The sequence below is a fragment of the Diadema antillarum genome, unplaced genomic scaffold, assembly GCF_040938485.1.
Source record: "Diadema antillarum isolate AM-2024a unplaced genomic scaffold, OU_Dant_1.0 scf00000014, whole genome shotgun sequence".
Classification (NCBI taxonomy): Eukaryota; Metazoa; Echinodermata; class Echinoidea; order Diadematoida; family Diadematidae; genus Diadema; species Diadema antillarum.
Genome location: NW_027270903.1, coordinates 2,072,993 through 2,088,542, shown reverse-complemented (window position 1 = coordinate 2,088,542; position 15,550 = coordinate 2,072,993). Strand labels below are relative to the sequence as shown.

The 15,550-nt window shown below is 42.5% G+C and overlaps 1 protein-coding gene across 1 annotated transcript in view; it reads left to right on the top strand.

Annotated features, from left to right (window-relative positions):
* LOC139723309 (uncharacterized) overlaps positions 1-15,550 on the top strand; it is a 110,876-nt gene that overhangs the window by 78,024 nt on the left and 17,302 nt on the right. The window contains exons 7-8 of the mRNA XM_071634573.1: positions 1,081-2,437; positions 3,754-4,052. Of these exons, the coding sequence (XP_071490674.1) occupies positions 1,081-2,437; positions 3,754-4,052 (1,656 nt within the window). The remainder of the gene's footprint in view (positions 1-1,080; positions 2,438-3,753; positions 4,053-15,550) is intronic.

The following is a 15,550-nucleotide window of genomic DNA, read 5'->3' as shown; positions in this document are numbered from 1 at the left end:
ATGGACATCAGTTTGATTGAATGTCAAAGGCATACTTTGAATGTTTCTGTGACAGATATACATTTTGTATGGCGCCATACAAATGCTGTGGATCATCATCATCATCATCATATTGAACCTGTGGTGATATGTGGGTTAACCCATCGGCGCCAGGGGTTTTTTCATCAGAAGGAATAAATCCCTATTTCATCTTCAAATTGGCAGCATATTTTCTTAATTTCTTTTAATGGCACTTACAAAAATGGTATAATGCATTACAAATAAAGAAAACAACACTTTTATATAATCATTTGGTTAAACTTTGCCAATTTGCATGAGAAATAGTGGGTATTTGATCATTAAAATCGTTGCCAATTTGAGGATTTCTTGATCATATTTCATTTGAAAAAATCTTATGGTCGACTCGTGCATTTGACCATGATGAATATAGGCTCATATTGAAGGGGGAATTTTTTCTTTCTTTTGAGCTATTTTTCTTTATTTTTCTACTCCTAATTTATGAGTTATGGTAAGAAATACATAAAGTCCACAAAAATGTGGACCTTTGGCTTGGATGGGTTAAGAGAAAATAATCTGATACTTTCAAACTCACTCACAAGCACAGAGTCAAACTTCCAGTTCCTATGAGTGTACACCCAAACGTACACATTCAAGGCAGGAATGAGACCATACCACGTTAGGAAACAAGGATAACATTCATTATGCTCAGGTTACTGTATGTCGTACTAGTACAGTTATCCTTTTAAAGAATGCCATTTATTAATGTACGTGTGTACGTGTGTGCACTGTACTTACGTTGTTATTAGTAGAAGGGTAAAACATGTGGCTTTGCAATTTAGCATTGCCAAGAGTACACATTACTCAGGCAGTGTTGATGAGATTTAGTGGAGCGTGAAAGCCAAGCGAGGGAGACAGTCACGAGATAAGACAAGCCTCATCAGACTACCATGACGAGTTTCTTGTTAGTATGTCCAGTCAAGCAAGACTACTCTCCAACCGTTTTTTGCCCATTTGCAAGAGTACTGCAAATATTGTGTCCAATTTGTTAGGGCCATTGCATTTTTCTTCTGTCTCCTGCAGGTACCGTATGCTCACCAAGGCAGGATGCGGTCTGACAGCGAGCCCATGGACATCTCAAAAGTGCGCGGCGACTTGCAGGGGCACCCGGCCAACTTTGGCCGCTACCAGTCCCACGGGCGGGAGCGCTACGATGCGAGCTCCATCGGACGCTCGGCAGGGCACGCCATCCACGAGATGATGCAGAAGGACGGGTCGGGCGGGAACCTCTCGCAGGGCTCGGACCACTCGCAAGAGCGCCACCGCCCGGACAGCCGGGCGTCGCAATCCTCGCACCAGTCCACGGAGGGCTATGCCCCACAGAGGCGGCGGTCCCTCGAGATGCAGTGCAGCGTCCCGCACCACCATGAACGCTCCGACAGTCAGATCTCCACTGCTAGCCAGGGCGAGGAGCGGCATAGGACGGCGCCCTCACCCCGCAGCAAGAAGAAGAAGCAGATGCCCAAGATGGGCGTTACCGCGGCGATGCAGAGAACTATTTCCGGACCGCAGAGTCCGAACGCAAACCTCCCCCATTCGCAATCCGGGGAGCGTCTGCACTTCTTTGGCCAGCCACGATCTCAACTGCCCCCTCAGATCCAAACGCAGCCGCCCAACCTGCCTGGGTTCGGCCACAACTACCACGGTCGGGACATGGACAGTCCCCGCCTGGTTAGCCCCATGGACTCCTCCTTCTCCCCGCCAGGCTCCAACTTCAACCGCACCGCCACGCCCGACTCATCATCTAGTCTGGACTCCTCTTCGCAGTATCCCGGCACCAAGGAGCGGCACCTAGTGCCGGGCTACGGCCCGGGAGGTTACGGGGACCAGCGCGGTGACCACATTGTGCATAAACATTCAGACAGCCAGCTGTCACAGAACTCCCAAACCTCCATCTCCTCCCACCACTCGGACTCATCCAACCGACCGGTCACCTCCGACTCGCAGCGGTCCCAGTCGTCCGAGGACCTCAACGGACCGACCTACGTCCACGTCGGCCCCCCATCGCAGGAGGAACAGGCCATGTCGCACCGGCACTCGCCCGCCGTCATGGCGATGCATCCGCCGAACAACAACCTCCCGCCTCAGCTCTCGACAGACATGGACGAGATTCTGCCAGGCGACCCCATCTACGCCAATCTGGAGTTTATCGCGCAGCGGGAGAAGGAGGAGGAACAGAGACACGTGCTGAGGGAGATGGACCGATTGAGCGGCACCCAGGACATCGAGATCAAGCTGCACCGGAACCTCCACTCGGGGTCGCCCATCAGCCGCATCAACGGGGAGCAGGAGAACAGGAGCTACAGCCTGGAGGCACTTGACCAGCACGAGCAGCTGGCCAAGGCAGGCATCAGACTCAACAAGAGCTTCGACTCAGAGGGTACGTATGTAAAGGGATATAGACCATCTGTGCCTTTAGCAGGGCTGCACACTAACTCATTTTTCCCTACTGGTCCAATCTGTCCCTATTGGTCCAGTAGGTACCCAGTTTGTTTGTTTGTTTTTTTCCCCATTTTTTACTGGTCCATTCCAGAAAAAAGTTTTTCATCCGACAGTGATTTTCATTGGTCAGGACCGTTGGACCAGTGCAGCATGCAGCCTCGCTTTTTGTTTGTCTTTGACATCTCTTTGGTTTGCAGGAAGATTCAAGGGAAAATAATAGAGCACAACCTGTCTATATGTGAGATTAGGGTGTTCAGGTTAAATGCGTTACAAAACAAACAAACAAAAAAACAAACAAAAATAGACAGTTGTAACTCATTATTCTTCATTTCATAGTCATTTTGATTAATGTGTTTATTGAGCAACTTGTCATGAGATGTCAATCTCAATGTGCTCATTTTTTTTTTTAAATTTTTGTGTTTGTTCAGTAACACTTACATCTTCTTTCTTGATTCATCAAAGTGTGCTTTGAGGATCATTGTCAAAATGTAAATGATATGCATGCAATGTAGTAATTTGCTGTCTATGGCTCGATTGCATCTAAGTCACTGGTTGTTCAACTCTTTCCTATATGAGTTTACTTCATGTGCGGAGACGTTATGAGAGAGTCTTGAGTATGTGAGGCTTGAAGTATTCTAGTTCGGCTGAGGGTTTTGAAAATACAAAAATGGTTAGACACATGTAGATTTGGGGGTTGTGAGTGAGCTACACGTATGACATACATGTAAGATCACTAGACATCATAAAAACTTCCAGATATGTAGATGATAACAAACTCAATGAACATGGATAACAGCATGATAATATAATTATGTACACTGTAGTTGGCTTGGATGTTTGAAATCAAAGATAACATACAGCCTGATCTTCCAAAGACCAGTCTTAACCCTTTAGCCTGTGAATGACTTTGATTGCTACCCTCTACAAAATCACTGAGCAGCTCAGAACCCTTTTAGTTGTGTGCTTGCATATATATTTATATGTGCGTGTAGGATGCAGTATGTGACAGTGTTCTTTTTGCACTGTTTATAGGGCTCTTCCATCAACTTTACTAAACTCTTAAATCACCAAGAAGAATAAACGTAAGTTTGCCTAAACCCATGCTAATTTTTTTGCAAAATAGACCTCTTCTTTTGGGGAGTAGATTCTGGCATTGCTTGGAATTGCTAGGGAGTAGAGGGCTCAATGATGTTTTCAGCAAAGTTGATTTGTAGGGGTTCAGTCTTGCGAGTTGTCTTCGTTGTTTTGCTGCAGAGAGCTCATCCCGCGACGCCTCCGTCACCCTGGAGAGCAGCCCCATGAACACGCCCGGCTCGCCCCCCTCGCCGACGCCCCACGACGCCCCTCACCACCACATGGAGAGCCCGGCGTTGGAGACCGTGCACGCCTCCCTCCAGCGGGGGGTCCATCGGAGCAGCGCCGGCTCAGGCACCGGCGGCATCACCCTCCTCCAGAACAACGCCTTCGAGCGGAGCATCTCGGTGCAGGACCAGCGCCCCATCTCCCTGGTAATGCCAGACGACATGCCCTCCATTGTTCCGGAAGAGGTTAAGGTGGGTGGAGTGCGCCCTTGCCACGCCCAGTGTGTTCCTCTGCAGCAGCCTTTTCTTGCCCCACCCTAATTGATGCGATTCCTCAATACTTTTATCTCCACTTGGACCTCATTCTGCTCTTCTAGCAATCTCTATAGTATTCATACTTGCTGAATGTAGTGTGCACTTTATATTCAACTTCTATTTCTTCATCTATAATGAACTTCATTCATTTTAAAATGTTATGTGCCAACCCCCTGTTTAATTCAGCACTTTTCTGAAACAAATTCAACCAGCAAATTGTTATCAGAATCCGCCTTTGGTACAATAAGAAACTCGTGTTCCGCCACAGCATCACCAAAAGCTAACAGCAATCATCAAATTGTCATTGGCTTCCAAAGCTAACCACTTCATCAAATCAGCAAAAAAATTTTTTTCTATGTTTTTTGGATTCGCTTTGCACTCATGAACATTATTAAAAAAGAAAAAAAAGTTCCCGGCTAACTGCTCTTTCATCCAAACAGAAAGCAGAAATTTGTCAGAAAAAACTGCACCCTAAAAGGAAAGCATTAGGGTAACAAATGTGGAAATAAGATGGCAAGGCTTGTTGCAGCAACACTGTGGTAAGCCACCCACCTGATCCCTCTCCACTCCATACTTGTGTTGTCTCGTTGTTGCTGCGTGATTTATGTGTTGTACCCCTTTTTCGTTCATCTCTGTGTAACCTGTTCAGACAATCTCATAAATCATGTGTATCATGTCTGGAGACAGAAGTGCGTGCTTGCCGTTCATGATGAAATCAAAGTGAATTACGATCCATTTTGCCCTGGAAGTTTTCCCGGGGCTCTTTTCGCAATTTCAGTCTTGGTCTTTACGAGACTGCCGTCGCACAAATGCATAAATGCTCCTGACCTTTTGCGTTTCATTTGTGCTCAGGGCTTTTCATCGATTGCTCTGCCATCATGGACATTTTTTTTTTCCTCTCGCCTTCAGGCTGTTAAAACATAGCCACTTGCTCGCTCCCTCTCTCTCTCTCTCTCTCTCTCTCTCTCTCTCTCTCTCCCTCTCCCTCTCTTCCTTTCTTTCTTTTTTTAGCTCACCTGAGCCAAAGGCTCAAGTGAGCTATTGCGATCGCCCTTCGTCCGTCGTCCGTCGTGCGTCGTGCGTCGTCCGTCGTGCGTCGTGCGTAAACTTTTTACATTTTCATCTTCTTCTAGAAAACCCCATGACCGATTTTCATCAAACTTGGCAGGTAGCATCCCTAGGGGGTTAGGAACTCAATTTGTTAAAATGGGCACCATGCCCCACCCAGGGGGCCCCCAGGGGGGCCCAAACCCCCAAAATTAAGGAATCTGTAAAAATCTTCTTCTCTAGAACCAGAAGTGATAGAGCTAAGTTAATACTATGAGTTAGTACATTGATGACTGTAGTTTCAAGTTTGTTCATGGCAGACTCAGGGGTGCCCCCCTTGGGACCCAGGGGAGGGGGGTGGGGAAGGGTTCTAATGGGGCCTAAATTGTACATTTTCATCTTCTTCTTGAGAACTCCATGACCCATTTTCACCAAACTTGGCAGGTAGCATCCCTAGGGGGTTAGGAACTCCATTTGTTAAAATGGGCACCATGACCCACCCAGGGGGCCCCCAGGGGGCCCAAACCCCCCAAAATTAAGGAATCCGCAAAAATCTTCTTCTCTAGAACCAGAAGTGATAGAGCTAGGTTAATACTATGAGTTAGCACATTGATGACTGTAGTTTCAAGTTTGTTCATGGCAGAATCAGGGGTGCCCCCCTTGGGACCCAGGGGGGGGGGGGGGGGGGGGTGAGGAGGGGTCCTAATGGGGCCTAAATTGTACATTTTTATCTTCTTCTTGAGAACCCCATGACCCATTTTCACCAAACTTGGCAGGTAGCATCCCTAGGGGGTTAGGATCTCAATTTGTTAAAATGGGCACCATGCCCCGCCCAGGGGGCCCCCAGGGGGCCCAAACCCCCCAAATGAAGGAATCTTTAAAAATCTTCTCTAGAATTAGAAGTTATAGAGCTGAGATGATACTATGAGTGAGTACATTAATGACTGTAGTTTCAAGTTTGTTCATAGGAGATCCAGGGGTGCCCCTCTTGGGGGTGGGGGGGGGGGGGGGTGGTTGGAAGGGTCCAAATGGGGGCCTGAATTGTACATTTTCATCTTCTTCCTGAAAACCTCATGATGGATTTTTGTCAAACTTGGCAGGTAGCATCCCTAGGTGGTCAGGATCTCAATTTATCAAACTGGGCACCATGCCCCACCCAGAGGGCCCCAGGGGGCCCCAATTCCCCCAAATTAAGGAATCTTGAAAAAATTGGGCCCTTATTGTACATTTTCATCTTCCACTTGAGAATGCCTCGTCAAATTTTGGTAGAGCTGTGAATAATTTAGATTAGTGACTGCGTGAAAGGTGAACTTGAGATACTCAGGTGAGCGCTAGACCCGCGGGTCTCTTGTTTTTCTTTCTTTCTTTTCTATCTCTCTCATTCGTGAGCAATTTTGTCCAGCATCTGTTTCCGTTGCAAACACATACCATGGCTAATGTTTCAGCCTTTAGAATAGGTTCCCCATTAAAACAAAGAAAAAAAAATGTTGTGTATTGAAGCAGTGTTAAAAAAGTCATGTACCACCTCACTGAATTTGAGCAAAATAATAAAAAAGAATATTTAAAAAAGACTAAGCTGTATGAATGTCAGCAAATTCACTAAACTTGGCAACCTCCTGCCACCTGAACATTGTTGTGGTGACCACATTTCTTGTGCTGTATTCCAATTAAAGAACAGATAATCCCCCCCCCCCCAAAAAAAAAAAAAAAAAAAAAAATCTTTTTATGACTCTGAATTGGAAATTATTTCCCTGTGTAGGGATGCACAAGAACAATCTATAACACACACATTGTAGTGCACTTCAGTGAATGAGCCAAACACGCTAGTATACTGCATATTATTAGAATTGATGTGTTAAAACACTTTTTATCAATGCTACCCGTTCGAAAACAAACCAAAAATACAACAAAACAAACCAAAACCACAAGATAATTTGTATGTAAAATGTGAACATTGTAGTGCACAGATGTATGTGAATTCTTTTCTACCAAATATACACAGAAGCCTTTGATGCAGCATTGTACAATTATGTGTAAATTACCACTTTATGCTTGCCTGTTGTAAGCAGACTTTCTCATGAAAAGGTTAATCCATGTTTTTAAAAGTCTGTAGTTCAGAAGTCATTGCTGACCATTGCTTAGTGTGCACTAGGTTGATAACGATTTTGAAAAATTTGATTGAAATGCATTCAGTATTCATGCGTAGGAATGCACATTCCTTTGTGGAAAGAAGTATAAGTCCCAGTTTAGTATACAGCATGTGTGGCTGAGGTAAAATCAAAGAGCTTCATTTTTTTTTTCTCTCTCTCTCAAGGAAATCGATCCTGGAAATTTGTGAAAAGGGAAAAACAGTTTGCATACAGATTCTTAGGTCCATGGTGACGTGAGACAAATGTTTAGGTTTACAAATGAAGCGGGACCCCCGCAGGGGGAATGTGTTCACCGAGGCGTTTCTGCGTCTGCCTCTGTGACGTGAGCCTGCGTCCGTCCGGGGCCACGCTCCATTGTTTTCATAATTGTGCGAGGGAGCAGCGGCGCATCAGTGCCAACTGCAATAACATACGGACGTGCAGCCGTGTACGTGTGTGTGTGTGTGCAGGATGGCACGTGGCGTATGATATTTAGATCAGTCTCCCCACTGGGCAGGCCGTATAGTTAGGTTTTGTCTGCTCCAGGCAGCCAACGTGCGAGGGAATTGCACCTTGCCCAAGATAATAATGTATGTAGTTAATGCTGGATAAGGCATTAGTCGATAAGTCTGTCTGTAAGTGAAGAGTTTGTTTGCAAAAAACGATAAGTCCATTTTTGAAGAGTTTGAAGTACGGTCTCCGTCATAAAGTACAAAATAATACCTTTTAAATGATATATTGGTCACTACCTGTAAAGATCCATTTTTGAAGTTATGGTCAAAAGAAGCAAAAATTTTCTTATTATTCTCCTTATTTTTCTTGACCTTTAATCGCAAATATCTCCATTTGGCAAATATGGAGTTATCGGTTTTTGCGAACAAACTCTCCAAGTGTTCGAAACCATAAATAGCACCTGTCAGTGAATATGTGCATCTAAGCGTACACTCGTCAGTAATGGTCAATTCCAGTCTAATGTGCCCAAATTTTACACGTACACCTATTAACAAGAAATCATTGCAGCATGCAGAGGGTTAGATGACAGGTTCACCTTTATATACATGAGGGTTGAGAGAATGCAGCAATACATGTACAATTTGTAGAATACATCAGTGAAAGTTTGTGGAAAATGAGGCAATCCATTCAAAAGTTATGAATTTGTAAAGTTTCTGCACAGTCACTGCTGGATGAGAAGACCAGTGTATGATGATACATGCATAGAATGATAATCAGGAAAATAAAAAGAGAATAACACAAAATTTCGTTTTTTGAAAAATGTAGGTATATATTCCCTTGACTCAACTACTGACATATGCTATTAAGGGTAATGTTATTCCCCCTGCCTTCTGGAAAAGGCAAATCAAGTGCTCTATTATTATGCAAAAAAGTGAAAGTATGTTGAATTTTCTTTGTATTTTCCTTATATCATTCTACGCATATGACATCACAAGCTGTAGTAGTCTTTTCATCTAGCGATGGCATTACTGAATCTTCAAAAATGTCATAACTTTTGAACAGAATGTCCAATTTTCCTCAAACTTTTACTGATGTATGCTGCTGATATTGCTGCATTCTCTCAACCCTTATGCATAAAAAGGTGGACTTGTCCTTGAAAAGAGAGCCAAGGTCAAGGTACATGTATGCAGCCATTACAATGTGGCATGGCAGGTTCATCTTTCTTCTGTCTGCCATGCAGAGCTGGAAGTCTGGGATCCCCAAGTACACGCCCTCTTCTCAGAATCTCAGACAGGAGGGTACCCCTGCCCCCCTCCCTCTCCCCCTCACTCTCCCCTCCCTCTCCCCTTCCCCCACCCCCTCGACCTCCCGGTGATCTATCATTTCTGCCATGCAGAGCTGGAAGTCTGGGGTCCCCAAGTACACGCCCTCTTCTCAGAATCTCAGACAGGAGGGTACCCCTGCCCCCCTCCCTCTCCCCCTCACTCTCCCCTCCCTCTCCCCTTCCTCTCCCCTTCCCCCACCCCCTCGACCTCCCGGTGATCTATCACTTGGTCTACTCCCACTTCGTCTAATAGCCATTCAGTCTCAACCCACATGGTCTAATCCCATTTCGTTTACAACCAGTTTGTCTATTGACCATTTAGTCCAATTGCCACTTAGCCTCATTACCAGTTGGTCTACTTCCAGATGGGCTATGCCCATTTCGTCTAATACCCACATTCTATTAGACAAAGTAGGATAAAGCCAAGGAGACAAGATTACCATTAGACCATCTGATCATTTTAGACAAAATGATAATTAGCCAAACTGGGCATTTAGACCAAGTAGGGATTAGACCAAACGGGCATTAGACAAAATTGATAGTAGACCAAATGAGTTTAGCCGCAGTGATATTAGGTGGATTGGGAAATAGACCATCTGATAGTAGACCAAGTGGCAATAAACCAACCTCCCTCCCTCCTCCATCCCCAACCGACTGGCCTGCTATGAAACTCAATTCTAATTTACAAACCACACACTCCTATCTAACTTGTCTGTCTCTTTTTTTGTTTCTTTTTTTAAAACGAGTTTATATTAAACGTAGCCCCAGAGGACCCTGTGGTGTGACTCTCATTTCACATGCAATGTTCACAAGAGGAGCTCACAGCATTGTTTGTAAGGGAACGGGGCAACATTAAAGGCATAATTTACCATTTGCAGATGAAACAAAAACCCAGCATACGTGCTTCAAAAGAGTTGTAAAAGGTGAGTTTGGGATGGAAACAACCACTGTAAATTTGAAGTGTTAAAATCGCTTTTAAGTATTGTTAAATATACAAAATGTAAACAATATAGGTACATGTATAGGATGTTTCTAGACTAAACCATCTACAGTCACTGTTTATTGAGAAAAATACAGATATCTCCTTATATTTGACGCTTTATCGTGAAAATTTTATACAATAGTGCAGGGGTTGCACTTAACTTTTTTTTAAAGTAGCCAAACGGACTACTTAGAATCAATTTTGACACTGAAGCAATATTTTGGCTAGCCGGACGGACTAGTAACTTCAGAATTTTATGATTTTTAGCTAGTCCGACATGATTTTTGGGTGGCCAATGGCCAGCGGACCATCGCCAATTTCGAACCCTGATAGTGTATGGTAGAATGTTTTGTGGTACAACAGACCTACACATATGCATTAAATGTCATATCTTGAAAATTTTTTTAATCCCTGTTCCCAAAGGTAAACAGGACCTTTAATGTGACTACAAGAGGGACCAGTATTAGTCGTGGGGTAGGGGGGGAAAATATCGCTTCTGATTAGATTTAGATTATTGACCCGTGCCAGTCGAGGGTTTGAGAAGAGCGGTGAGAATGGTTGTGATTGGATGCTTCATACTCGCATGGTTCTAGCCAGTTGTTCAACATACGATACTGTACATACACCATATATTTAGCGAGTCTAAATTGTCGCAAATCGGGACTTCCCGACGATTTCGCAAGTGATTAAATTCATGATTGTATAGTACTGTATACTAAACAGAGAATATATGCGCGTCACGTTCATATCGGGATCATAGTCATTATTTTTGCTTGTCTTTGATTTTGCGAATAGCACCTGACTCACGAAATTCGTGAAAATAAAAACCTAGCGAAATATTCGGCATATACAGTACAATGTTGAAGGCTGAGTGAAGAATCAAGAGTACATGGTGTGTTCTTTAATTGAAATAAACGATCATCTCAACATTGCTTTAGGTACAATCTTGTATGTAAACTATTGACAGTTACAGTTTATTTAGTATGAATTCTACAATTTACCTGAAGAAAGTCTTTTATGCATGCAGTTACTGTATGTACATAATTTCCTTGTTCTCTATTTCTCAACACCGCATGCCATCGAGAAAGTATCGTATGAAATAATTTTGGGAGATGTCTGCTCTCAAACTGGCAAATTCATCACTTCTGGTTGCATATGTTCTACCAGTGCCAGCCTTGAAACACAACAAATTGTGATTTCTACCCAGATCTCCGGGTCACTCCCCCTGCTTGTACAAGGTTCTCTTTCTGTTTGTATATAGTTTTTTTTTTTTCCTACCCTCTTTTAAGATTCAGGAGAATCTGACAGCCCTACTTGGTGTCTACATTGTCGTTTTTGTCCATTTGGGATTCTCGTCAAGGTGCAAAACACAGGATACTGGGAAACTGGTAAATCTGATATTACTAAAGCAGACCCATACTTGCCCTTGAAACTTGACAAGTTGGGGCTTTCTGAGCGACCCTTTTTTTTCTCTCTCTCCCTTTGCTTTTTAACCCCCTGTTCAGACGCAAGCTAGTTTATACCAAAACTTGATAAAGAAACGACGTATAAAGAATCATCGTGCAACAGACAGACTGTTTAGACGTTAATCTCGACCGTTCTGGAAAACATCGTATATAAAGATGTGAGGTTTCTCACTGCGCATGTTGTTATGGTCATGAGTGACAGGTATAGGGTCATCTATTGTGCGCGCTCCCATTAAGCCCCTCCCAGTTAAACAGTTCTTTGGTCGCCATATGTTCAGACGCACAATGGACATGATATAATGCTGATTCCTGAAAGGCTCATCGTGTTCTAGTTCGAAACGATGCTCTGACCGTCGTTTCGCTATACGTCCTTTCGTTATACGTCGTTTCATTAGTCAGCGTTCAGACTTTTGAATTCATCGTATAGCTATAGCTATACCGTTTTGGTATTATAGCTATACAGTTCTAGTGTAAAATTTTTGCGTCTGAACACCCTGTGAGAGATTTTCCTGCGTCAGAAAGATTGTTGGGAGAATTGAGTCGGTTTCATGACAAAGCTCACCTTACTATCTTCAATAAATTGATTATCCTGACCCCTCTATTTTGTTGGATGGAGTGTGTAATCAGCTGAAAAGAATTCCGAGAGTTAAGTCTGTAAATTTCAATCCTCTCTAGATCTCAATGCATACCTTGTGACTTTGCTTTGAAATCAAGCACAGTTTATTGATTTTCATTAGGAAATGCCATATGTGTGGTTACTTTCCAGATACAGCTGACTGAGGTAAAGTGCATCAAATTCACTTGTCTACCTGCCCCTCCACACCAATCTATCGTGTGTACTCTCACTGTTTGTATCCGCTATGGAGCACTTAGTAGAGCTGTGTCTTTACCCTTTATGTGATTTGATTGCCACTTAAAACAACAATATCAACAACAGCAACAATAACAACGACATCAGCAACGTCAACAGTAACAACATCAACAGCAACAACAACAGCAACAGCAACGTCAACAACAACATCAACAGCAACAATAGCAACAACAACAACAGCAATATCAACAGCAACAACATCAACAGCAAAAACAACAACAGTAACAACAACATCAACAGCAACAATAGCAATAACAACAGCAATATCGACAGCAACAACATCAATAGCAACAAGAACAGCAACAGCAACAACAACATCAACAGCAAAAACAACAACAGCAACATCAACGTCAACAGCAACAACAAGACCCATAGGATTGTACACACTGTCTCAAGTCCATGGCACAGAAAGCGAGCCCTTCATGCCGATATATTAGAAAGTGTTCAGTTATCATTTTCAGCACAGAGCGCAGAACGATACATCCCTATCAAGTAAAGTGGTTTAAAGAGAGAAATAAAAACCCAAACAACCAAATTAGAGGGCCTCCACACGTAGTACAGTGTGTATACTAAGTTGGAGCTACGGCAATCAAAGTCGGATTCCAATATAGACAAATTACGTTGTCGGCGGCAACCGGCCATCCCTCAACGACTTCCTGCACTTGTCAGCGTAACGCAAACAGCACGTGTGGCGTGGGGATATTGGGATTTGATAGCTATAGCAGACAGCTGGATATGTGAGGCTTAGCCATATTGAGCTTAGCCTTCCATCAGGCTGACTTTCTCATTTATTCATTTACATTATATTCTATTTCTGCAGGGAATTACCTTTTATATTGGAAAATGTGCTCAAACTTCATGCTCAATGTAATCGTATGTTATCAAAGCCAGCTTTTAAAACATTTATTGATGTCTCCATCCTTGTATTTCTAATCTGTAATTAAGAAAGTGTAAAAGGGAACACATTAAAACAGACATATATCTGAAGAGAATGTATTTTCTGAACCATATTTCAGATATATCTCCAACCTTTAATTTATGTGTTCTTAACCTTCATATCTTATGGTAAGTATGCATTTAACCATTTCAAATTCATGTTTCTCTTGTCACAATCATCTCTCATTTGGTTAAATACTTTACCAAGTCTTGCTACAGATGTACACGTAAGCTAGATATTTTTTTCTTGCATTTTTGTATTCTTTTACGTTTACGCATTTTTAATAAATATTGTTTTCAGAATGGGTTATTCTAACTGCTCCTCCCTCTGTGCACCCTCCTAAAGAAGGGAAGAAAAAAAGTGTTTTAATCAGTCTTGAACCAGGCTATGGCTGGTTACATTGCTGAGAGAGACAAATCACGCCATGGCCCGTAGCAAGGGAGGGATATTTATTGCTAGAAAGATTAACCTGGTAGTCAGGTTCTGGGGGCTAGCTCGCCTCGCCAGCGCTAGTGGTAGAGTAGCGCTCGGGGAGTTATTAGTACATGTATACAAGTGCTCTGGGTTTGTTCGGGGAGGAGGGGCGTCTTGGGGGCATCCACCAGAAAAGACACATGTAATATTCAAGGACGCTCGCCTCACCGCCACCACCGCCATGCCCTTTTCCTGGCTCTATCATCTGTCCGCTCATTTTTTTTCTCTCTTTTTGTGTGTTTGCGGAGTGATAAAAAGTAGACAACTTTCTTCAAGAACATGCAATTTATCCTAGTCTTGTTTCGATACCTCAGTGTACTACAGTGAATATGTGCGAATGGTAAATACAATAAAATGTCTGCAGAAAAAAAAAAAATGTAGGACTGTTAAGATTAAAGGGGCAGATCCCTCTGGCATGCTTTCTTTCTTCGTTGTTCAAATGATATGATAATGACATTTTGTAGCATTTTAGCCATTTACCATCATCAAAAGTGGTCAAATCTTCCTTAAATTGCTTTATTGTGTCCTCTAAAACTGCTACATTTCTGCTTGGATACCATGACCCCAACTAGCAGTCAAGTCAGTAGAGGCTCAATTAGCCTATTCCATCAGTAAAGTTACTCTACTTTTTATACTGTGCATACTTTGTAAGAAAGTAATTTTTTGCCTCAATTCAACACTCATTCAAATTCATGAAGTTCTTCCGTCAAGATGTTTGTAGTGCAGCTGTTTAACGATTGCCATACATCGACATAAATAAACACTAAATTGATTGGTGTTTTAGAAGTAGCCATGATAAAAGAAATCATGCGCATACATACGTACTCGAGCAGATTCAGTTGCAATTCAGCACTCATTGTTTTGTTTTGTTTTGTTTTGTTTGTGTTTTGTTTTGGTGTTTGTGTGAATGTGATTATTTTTTATTTTTTTAGAAATTTCAAACTTTGATTGAGAAAACTACAGAGGAAACCTTGAAAAGTATGTCCATGGAGATGGGAGATTGTCATTTATATACAATTGTGATTCAGATTATACAAGAAAAATGTAGTGCATATTGTACAATACAACTAACAATCTGGATTATTTCCTAATTCTTGGCCATTTTGAATGTAAAGAAAAAACTTGTAATATTTAGATTGCATGTTCTGTAACATCCTTGCACACTGTATTAAGAAAGTACAGTGGTGAATTAAGAGTCTTTATGCAAAAAATTGTTCACCTCTATAGCAATTCACACCTTAACCCATTGAAGACTAACCCGGAGTATACTGGAGCAGCTGTCTGTGGGGAAATAAAATTGCAAATTCAGCTCATCCTCAGTAGGATAACCGTAAGAAGTCTACACAACTTTCTTCAAACTGAATGAAGAAAAATCAAAAAGTTTTCTATCAAGGTCTCATCGTTAGAAATGGAATAATTTTCTGAATGAGCTGAAGAATGCCAAGTCCTTGCAGCCAAATAGAAGTAACTTTAGATACGCTCCCTGTAAATAGCAACCGAGTCATACATACTCTGCCAGAAATTCATCCTATTTCCTTCTCTCCCTCTTTTGTTCTTATTCTTATTATCATGTACCAGATATATATATATATAACCTCCGTTATAAGTTGGGATATATATGTTTTTAGTTCTGTATTTACTTTGGGGCCCTTTTGCCACCAAGCCTAATGGGTCTTTATTGGCCCCCATGATAAATATGATTACATTAGGACATGAGACTGCATATGAGTGTTGTTTTTGAGTGTGGAAGCA